This window comes from Physeter macrocephalus, chromosome 18 (genome assembly GCF_002837175.3).
Source record: "Physeter macrocephalus isolate SW-GA chromosome 18, ASM283717v5, whole genome shotgun sequence".
Taxonomy (NCBI): Eukaryota; Metazoa; Chordata; class Mammalia; order Artiodactyla; family Physeteridae; genus Physeter; species Physeter macrocephalus.
The window spans coordinates 46,303,965-46,313,370 of record NC_041231.1 but is presented as its reverse complement, the minus strand read 5'-3'; the positions used below and the strand labels follow the sequence as shown (position 1 = coordinate 46,313,370).

General features: G+C 51.9%; 2 protein-coding genes across 4 annotated transcripts; both read left to right on the top strand.

The window, feature by feature from the left end:
* The first annotated feature begins 2,383 nt into the window (after positions 1-2,383).
* TMEM42 (transmembrane protein 42) lies at positions 2,384-5,928 on the top strand. Of its 3 annotated transcripts, XM_028479721.2 has the most exons (4): positions 2,405-2,628; positions 4,505-4,651; positions 5,528-5,686; positions 5,782-5,928. In XM_028479721.2, the coding sequence occupies exons 1-3, from the start codon at positions 2,437-2,439 to the stop codon at positions 5,660-5,662; spliced, it is 474 nt and encodes a 157-aa protein (XP_028335522.1). In that variant the 5' UTR covers positions 2,405-2,436; the 3' UTR covers positions 5,663-5,686; positions 5,782-5,928. The 3 variants fall into 3 exon arrangements, with proteins under 3 accessions (XP_007113781.2, XP_028335522.1, XP_028335521.1); XM_007113719.2 differs by having other exon boundaries at positions 2,384-2,628; positions 5,267-5,928; XM_028479720.2 differs by having other exon boundaries at positions 5,528-5,928.
* A 1,889-nt stretch (positions 5,929-7,817) lies between these two features.
* Positions 7,818-9,059, top strand: LOC102995478 (protein SET-like). The gene is given in 4 exon segments (XM_055080001.1): positions 7,818-7,875; positions 7,983-8,138; positions 8,438-8,875; positions 8,878-9,059. Coding segments are annotated over 4 exon segments (765 nt in total). The 3' UTR covers positions 8,991-9,059.
* Positions 9,060-9,406: the final 347 nt, after the last annotated feature.

The window sequence follows — 9,406 nt, the reverse complement described above, 5'->3', positions numbered from 1 at the left end:
GCATGAAACGCTAACTCTGCTGCTGCAGCCACCAAGAATCCTGTGTGCAATCACAGGTGACTATCCACACACCCCCGGGAGCCTGTGCAGCCCGCCATTGCCAGGGTCCTGTGATCCAGGGACAAGTTCCCCAAAGGGAACACACAGTGAGCCTCAGGCTGCTGCAATGTCACGCTGGCCGCTGCTGCAGGCTCGCCCCCCATTCCAGTTATAACTTCCATACCCCCCCCTCCCCACAGCCTGAATGAGCAAGAGCCCCCTAATCAGCCGCAGCTTTAACCCCATCCTGTCTGGGCAGGAACAGATGCCTGAAGGCGACCTACACACAGAGGCGGGGCCAAATCCAAAGCTGAACCCCAGGAGCCGTGTGAACAAAGAAGAGAAAGGGAAATCTCTCCCAGCAGCCTCAGTAGCAGCAGATTAAATCCCCACTATCAACTTGATGTACCCTGCATCTGTGGAAAACCTGGACAGACAGCGAATCATCCCAAAATCGAGGCAGTGGACTTTGGGAGCAACTGTGGACTTGGGGTTTGCTGTCTGCAAATGATTTGTTTCTGATTTTTATGTTTATCTTAGTACAGTTTTTAGCACTTGTTATCATTGGTGGATTTGTTTAGTGGTTTGGTTGCTCTCTTCTTTTTTTATCATTATTATTTTTTATTTTAATAATTTTATTTTATTTATTTTCTTTGTTTTTTCCTCCCTTTTCTTCTTCTGAGCTGTGTGTCTGACAGGGTCTTGGTGCTCTGGCCTGGTGTCAGGCCTGAGCCTCAGGTGGGAGAGCCGAGTTCAGGACATTGGACTACCAGAGACCTTCTGGCCGCATATAATATCAGTCGGTGAGAGCTCTCCCAGAGATCTCCATCTCAATGCTAAGACCCAGCTCCACCCAACGGCCAGCAAGCTCCAGTGCTGGCTGCCCCATGCCAACAACTAGCAAGACAGGAACACAACCCCACCCATTAGCAGAGAGGCTACAGGAAACCATAAACAAGATGAACAGACAACCCTCAGAATGGGAGAAAATATTTGCAAGCGAATCAACGGACAAATGATTAATCTCCAAAATATATAAACAGCTAGCTGTATCAATTTACATTCCTCTTGCACTGTTGGTGGGAATGTAAATTGATACAGCCACTATGGAGAACAGTATGGAGGTTCTTTAAAAAACTAAAAATAGAACTACCAAATGACCCAGCAATCCCACTACTGGGCATATACCCTGAGAAAACCATAATTCAAAAAGAGTCATGCACCACAATGTTCATTGCAGCACTCTTTACAACGGCCAGGACATGGAAGCAACCTGAGTGTCCATCGACAGGTTAAAGAAGATGTGGCACATATACTTGAATATTACTCAGCCATAGAAAGAAACGAAATTGAGTTATTTGTAGTGAGGTGGATGGACTTAGAGTCTGTCATACAGAGTGAAGTAAGTTAGAAAGAGAAAAACAATACAGTGTGCTAACACATATATATGGAATCTAAAAAAAAAAAAAAAAAAAAAAAAAAAAACTGGTTCTGATGGATCTAGGGGCAGGACCGGAATAAAGACGCAGAGGTAGAGAATGGACTTGTGGACACGGGTAGGGGGAAGGGTAAGCTGGGACCAAGTGAGAAAGTGGCATTGACATATATACACTACCAAATGTAAAACAGATAGCTAGTGGGAAGCAGCCGCATGGCACAGGAAGATCAGCTCAGTACTTTGTGACCACTAGAGTGGTGGGATAAGGAGGGTGGGAGGGAGACGCAAGAGGGTGGGGATACGGGGATATATGTATACATATAGCTGATTAACGTTGTTATACAGCAGAAACTAACACAACATTGTAAAGCAATTATACTCCAATAAAGATGTAAAAAAAAAAAAGCCCTAACCACCCCTACCCTCCAGCCCCCCACCCCCGCTTTTTCGCTGAATCTGCCGGTCTCTAGCGCCCTCTGCCGAAGCATCTCTACGTTTTGCGCTTCTTGAACTAGAAGGTGCAGGCCAGACTCCTGAGGATCTTGCTAAAATGCATATGCTAACTCAGTGGATGTGGGGCGGAGCCTGGGATTGGGCGTTTTAATCATATTCCCATGGGAAGCTGATGCCGGACCGCACCGAGTGACAAGGATTGAAACTGCTAGGCAGCGAAGAGTTATTCTACAACAGCAACCACAGTACCACAGTCAGCGTTGGACACCGGTCTAGCAGTGCTCCTCGGAATGCCTAAACCTAACACGGAAAGCTGCCCACTCTCGGGAGAAGACTGTCTGTGGCTCGGCCGGCGGCCCCGCCCCTCGAGGCCCTCGCGGAGCCTCAATTGGTCACCCCTCTCACGTGAGCGTCTCGTCACGTGAGACCGCCGTCCAATCGCGGAGCGCTCTCGGCCCAGCCGGTGGCTGGCCCGGCGGGCGCACTGAGAGGTGGTGGCGGGCACCATGGAGGGAAGGCCTCAGTTCGCCGGCGGAGGGGTGTGCGCGGCTGTCTACCCCGATGCCTCCGTCGGATTCCCCCCGTACCTCCAGGCGGGAGCGATGCGGCGCCGCTTCTGGGGCGTGTTCAACTGCCTGTGCGCCGGCGCGTTCGGAGCCTTGGCTGCCGCCTCCGCCAAGCTGGCCTTCGGCAGCGAGGTCGAGCCGGGGGCGCTGCTGCGGCGGGCCGGCGGGTGGGGCCGGGGCAGGAGGGGCGCTACGGGGCAGCGGGGCTTCGGGATGGAGCGGGGCTGGGGGCTCAGGGGGCCGCCTCATCCCCGCTGGCCTGTTTGGCCCACTCCGCAGCCGGGCACTACTGACAGCGTGGGCAGGAAGGCATCCCTCGACTCCACATCACGCCCAACCCTCGTCCATTGTAGGTGGTAAGAGACGTCGGGGACTGAGGCTTGTTCCCTTACCAGGGACTAAAATCTGTCCTCCGATTGGGCTAGTTCACTCTCGGGGAAGACGCACACCTCCTACATCCACTCTCTACCTCTCATTTTAAGCCCTTTGTGCCCGAACATTTCTCTACACGTGACTCTAAAGGTGAGACACCTGTTGCCCATCTCGTCAACTCCGTAGTTAATGGCTGTTTTGACTGGTCTCCCTTGCTGGCGGAAACTTGGGAATTTGGGATATCCTAGGTATAAGGGAGACAGAGAAACATTCTGGACATAACCCCGATGTTGAGAACTCCTTAACTGCTTCCCCATGTCTGCTAAGGTGTACCTTTGCTTCTCCCATCACGAGTCATAAGCCACCTTCTGCTTGTTAAAGAGATTTCATTGCATCTGCAACCCAGGGTTAGGCCCTGACCTGGACAGTAGACAGGTTGATTCTTTAGGTTTAAGCTAATCCAGTGGGAGCTGCCATGCTCGAGGTTGGTATCTTGTTGGGTGTAATTCTTGTAGTAAGTGGTCCAAAGTAAGATGAGTGACTATGAGCCATGAGGTTTTCTAGTCTTCTCAGTTGTGCATCAGACCTTCATAAGCCTTTACATAAACAGGCTGACACTGGCACATAAAATGCTTCTGTGTAAATTATACAGAGATACTACTTCCTCAGTATACTTCCTCAAGACTCAGTATATTCAGCTGCTGATGAGAAGTAAGGGGATGAGGTGTAGATGGGCACCATCACCAGGGGAAGCAGCTCTGTCTTCAGGCAGGTTTATAATTCAAAACCAAGCAAGCGGTCTGCATATCCTTTGTGTAGGAGGCTTCTAAAGATCCTCTCTTCTTTCAGTGCTCTCCTTTAAAAAAAAAAAAGAAGAAAATCTGCAAGTTCTTCAAGTGATGCCTGGGGTCACCAGTCAAATAGTCCCCGTGTGGTTTCCCTAGGCATGGCTGTGTCCTAGTTTAGATCATGGAGCCACACTTCCTGGGCCTGAATCCTGGCGGCTCCCCCCAGCTGTGGCGCTTTAGGCAGGTTACTTAATGCCTCAGGTTCTTTATCTGTAAAATGAAGTTAAGGAATAAATGAAAATGTACTTAAAACACTTAGCACAGGGCCTGGAACAGAGTAAAAGCTCAAGAATGCCCAGTGGGACCGGCCTGAGTGGGTTTTAGCCTTCACAGAATGGGGGCGGGGGTGGGGGAGGGGGAGACGAATAATTCATGCTTTACCTGATCCCGGGAAGTGACGACTCCGCCCCTGATTTACTCATCCCTCAGACTGAGCAATAACCACTTGGCTTGCTGAGAGTGAACTTCATGTACTGGTCACTGTGAGGCCAATAAGGGACTGGTGTTCAATAGAAGATAACTGGTATGGATTCGCATTTTACTTCTGCCCAAGGTCACATGGCTGGCAAGATGGCCAAATAAGTGTCTTCTCTGAGGTTGTTTCAGCTGTTAAATGGATGTGCTCCCTGCTGAGGGTTAAGTGAAGCCCTGTGCAGGAAAGCTCTGAGGACCCCCAGGCTGTGGTGGCCCGGCTGCCAGCAGTAACCATGACCCTGGGTGCTGTGAGGGGGTCTGCCGGTCATGCTGCCCAGGGCTGGCCGTGGCTGCAGTGACACTTTCTCCTGCAGGTGAACGTGGGCTTCTGCGTCTTAGGCATTATTGTGATGGCTACCACCAATTCTCTGATGTGGACGTTCTTTAGCCGGGGCCTCAGTTTCTCCATGTCTTCAGCCATTGCATCTGTCACAGTGACTTTTTCAAATATCCTCAGCTCGGTGAGTAGCCTGAGCGTACAGTTCCTCTGTCCCAAACCTGGGTTCCGGGAGGGTCCTGGGTGGGTTGTTCTTGGGCAACCCCTGCTTTCCCACATAGGAGAAGGGCCAGGAACTGAAGCAGAGGTTGGGCTGTGTCTTGACTCCCAGCGGCTACTCCTCTAATCTCTGACTTGGAGGAATTCTCAAGTTAGATGGGGATGAAGTCCAACTGTCAAAAGCCTACTTGCTGCTTCTCAGGGGTCTGTGAACTCAGGCAGGAGATGTGGAGGGTCGAGGTTCTTCTCTCCCAGGTGGGGCTGAGCCAGTCAGCCCTGCAGTCCAGGCAGGGAGGACTTGGTGAACCAGCTGTATGCTGGGCCTGGCTGCCGGCCTCTGCCGGGCTTTCTTGTGCACTTTGCTGGGTCCGATGCTGTGAGGAGGTACCCTCCCCACTTCTCCAGGTGAGATCTGCTGAAGGTAACAGATGGGTTTCGGGCCCAAGACTTCCAGCTCCAGACCTTTCCTCCCGCCCTAGGAGGGCACTCAGCCACAGGGGAGTCAGGCGGTGCCCACCCACCATGGTGGCATCCTGCGGGCACGTGCCTGCCCAGCCTCACAGCTGTCTCCGTCCTGCAGGCCTTCCTGGGTTTTGTGTTGTATGGAGAGTGCCAGGAGGTCCTGTGGTGGGGAGGAGTCTTCCTCATCCTCTGCGGACTCACCCTGATCCACAGGGAGCTCCCACCCCTCAGGAAGGCTCTTCCACACAAGCAGCATTAGCACCAGCGGGCTGGGCGGACCCGCTGGAAAGACAGTGATGGCGGCTCAGGCTCGGGTTGGCGTGTGGGGACCGCTTCTCAGGGCGATCTGGGTGTGCAGCCTCCTGACCCTCGGCCACAGGGAGATGCTTCCCAGGGAACCAGGCCTGTGACCGAGCAGCCTTGCGGGTGGACAGCTCCGGCTTCTGTCAGGGGAAGTACACCGCAGCAGCGTTCTGCCCGAAGCCTTCTCGGTCCGTCTGCTCGGTGCCGCTGATTCTCACGCGCCACAACCCACCCGGTGAGCCACGGCAGGTGGGGGAGACCCTGGGGTTGGTGGGCTTCCTGTATGGACTTGAAACCATGCTGTAACTGCAGTCCTTTTGCCTAATAAAGGCCAGGCATGGAATTTTGGCATCAGTGACTGGTGGGGCTTCCGACAACTTCACACTGATATGTCAGGCCGTCAGCGTCATGCTTCTGGATTATGGCAAGAGAAGGAAAATTAGATCAATAAATACTTTTTTTGTAAGTTAAAACTGCCAGGTGTGGAATCTTAATTCTTTCCTACTTTTTTTCCTTTCCTAATTTTTTGGAGTAAGAGCAACCAGGGTGAGCTGCAATTCCCGGAGGGGGAGTTGAAACTCCTCCCCCCGCTTCCAGGCCTGGGGCTTGACTGCTCTCTGCCTGCCTGCGTGCTTCCTTCCTGACTTCACCCAGGCTGGCGCTCTTCAAATTCAGGAGCATCTGTCCATTCTCTTGGTACCAAGGAGAAAAGTTTGACCTCACTTTGGGGGCCTAGTTTTATTTTACTTATCAGGAAAGGAAACTGGCCCAGAGGTTGCTCCCACCCCTCATGTTACCTCTTCTGTCCTTTGGTCCTGTGACTTTTTTGTATCTTATGCCATGTGAATCTAATTCCTAGTTCAAAACAGTCTGTTTGCTGCCTGCACCCTCTCCCCGTGCATAGCTTCAAGTGCGATGCTCCCCTGCTCCGGTTCCCCAGGGCTCCCCTGGCTGTCTGAGAGCCCCCTCAGCCCTCCTGAGCCTGACTGCCGGCCCCAGGTCTCCTTTCACATCCCCTGCAGGAGAGAGGGCCTTAGCCACGAGGCTGGGGGAGAGAAGGGTGGTGTCCAGCTGGCCCCTCCTCCCCACGCACATAGCACCTTCACTGCTCTCCTCCATTACTCGTGGCAGTTGCCGAATGCTCTCCAGAGCTGTTCTGTGACTCCCAGTGACTTCGCTGTGGCCCAGCCCCCTCTCCAGCTGCTCCCTTGCTGCCTCCTTCCTTCCCCTACTCACCTTGCCTGAGTCACCCACACGTCTGCATCTCAGCAGTTCTCGAGGCCAACACGGCCAGTCGTGCCTCCATGCTTTTGTGCCTGCTTTTCCTTTTGCCTTGGATTCCCTCCCCCTTTCCCTGTCCCTGGAAAACTCCGCCTTCATATCCAACAGGGCACAATTTGCTGCTCTTCCTGAGCTCCCACAGGGGCCAAGGCCAAGCTGTGATTCACAGAATGGTAATTGACTAGCCCCACTTTGACACATTGAAGGCTCCCAGCCTCACTGGGAGGGAGGTTTGTTTTTTTTAAATTTATTTTATTTTATTTACTTTTGGCTGCATTGGGTCTTCGTTGCTACACGTGGGCTTTCTCTAGTTGTGGCGAGCGGGGGCTACTCTTCGTTGCGGTGCGCGGGCTTCTCATTGCGATGGCTTCTCATTGCAGAGCACATACTCTAGGCGTGAGGGCTTCAGTAGTTGTGGCCTGCAGGCTCAGTAGTTGTGGCACACTGGTTTAGTTGCTCCACGGCGTGTGGGATCTTCCCAGACCAGGGCTTGAACCCGTGTCCCCTGCATTGGCAGCTGGATTCTTAACCACTGCGCCACGAGGGAAGAAGCCCAAAGGAGGTACTCTTGTTACTCTCATTTTAGAGGTGAGGAAACTGAGGCTTAGAGAGGTTGGGTCAGTTGCCCAAGGTCACACAGCTAATGAATGCCCAAATCACTGTGTGACTCCAGGGTTTGGCTCTTAATCTGTATAACCATCCTGCCTCCCACTTCAGCACGTTAAAGCCCCGGAGAGGTCCTGTGGACAAGGAGCCTGTTTTACAGTGTCTAATAGCACTCCCCAAGTCTCACCTCCTACCCCTCTGAAGGTGATGCTCCCTGGAACACTCTTCACATCTCCCTGGTCAAATCTGACCCCATTATTCTACCAGTGAGGAAGATGAAGGCCATTCAAGGCTCTGCAGGGTGTGTTCACATATGTGAGTCAGGCACCCATCCAAGGCCAGACGTGAAGGCTGCTAAGAGCTGGTGGCCTGGCCTCCCTGAGCAGTTCATGAAAAGGGCAGGAAGAAGTCCATCTCGGAGCAGACGTTGTCACGAGGGGACCCAGCCTCCCATCCAGAGGCCTGCCGGATACATAAAGATGCTTGAGGAGGAGGAGGCAGCTCGGGGAGATGGAGCAGCGAGCTGGAGCACGGAGCGTGAGTGAGGGAGCTGAGCCGCCTGCTCGCCCGCCATCGCCTCCCCTCCGTAAGCAGGAGCCCTGGCTGGGTCCAGCACGCTGCCCCAGCCCCTCCCGCATCGTCAGGCCGTGAGGGCAGCTTGCGAGCCGGGGGGGAGGGAAAGCGAGCCAGCGAGCACCAGGAGGAGGTGGCTGACGAGACCTCAGAAAAAGAACAGCAAGAAGCAATTGAACATATTGATGAAGTACAAAATGAAATAGACAGACTTAACGAACAAGCCAGTGAGGAGATTTTGAAAGTAGAACAGAAATATAACAAACTCTGCCAACCATTTTTTCAGAAGGGTTGGAATTGATCGCCAAAATCCCAAATTTTGGGGTAACAACGTTAGTTAACCATCCACAAGTGTCTGCGCTGCTTGGGGAGGAGGATGAAGAGGCGCTGCATTATTTGACAAGAGTCGAAGTGACAGAATTTGAAGCTATTAAGTCAAAACCAAATTTGGGAAATTTTAAAAGGGATTGCTTGAGTTGTTTGTTAATGTTTGTTTAATAATCATTTGGCCTATTTGCTGATCTAGTGTCTGCACTGCTTGGGGAGGAGGATGAAGAGGCACTGCATTATTTGACAAGAGTCGAAGTGACAGAATTTGAAGATATTAAATCAGGTTACAGAATAGATTCTTATTTTGATGAAAACCCTTACTTTGAAAATAAAGTTCTCTCCAAAGAATTTCATCTGAATGAGAGTGGTGATCCATCTTCAAAGTCCACTGAAATCAAATGGAAATCCAGAAAGGGTCTGACAAAACGTTCAAGTCAAACGCAGAATAAAGCCAGCAGGAAGAGACAGCATGAGGAACCAGAAAGCTTCTTCACCTGGTTTACTGATCATTCTGATGCAGGTGCAGATGAGTTAGGAGAGGTCATCAAAGATGATATTTGGCCAAATCCATTACAGTATTACTTGGTCCCGGACATAGATGATGAGGAAGAAGAAGAAGATGATGATGATGATGAGAGGAAGAAAGATTGGAAGATATTGATGAAGAAGGGGATGAGGATGAAGGTGAAGAAGATGAAGATGATGATGAGGGGGAGGAAGGAGAGGAAGATGAAGGAGAAGATGACTAATGGAACACTGATGGGTTCTGACCTTCCTTTTTAAATTTTCTCCAGTCCCTGGGAGCAAGTTGCAGTCTTTTTTTTTTTTTCTCTCCTCTTGTGCTCAGTCGCCCTATTTTTGAGGTCTCTTTTCTCCTTTATACCGTGGCTCACAACTTATTTGGGGGGGAAATACCTTGAGCAGAATTCAGTGGGAAAAGAATCTCTGCCCCTTTCTGTTCCAAGTTCACTTTTTTTTTTTTTCTTTTTTTTTGCGGTACGCGGGCCTCTCACTGTTGTGGCCTCTCCCGTTGCGGAGCACAGGCTCCAGACGCGCAGGCTCAGCGGCCATAGCTCACGGGCCCAGCTGCTCCGCAGCATGTGGGATCTTCCCGGACTGGGGCACGAACCCGTGTCCCCTGCATCGGCAGGCGGACTCTCAACCA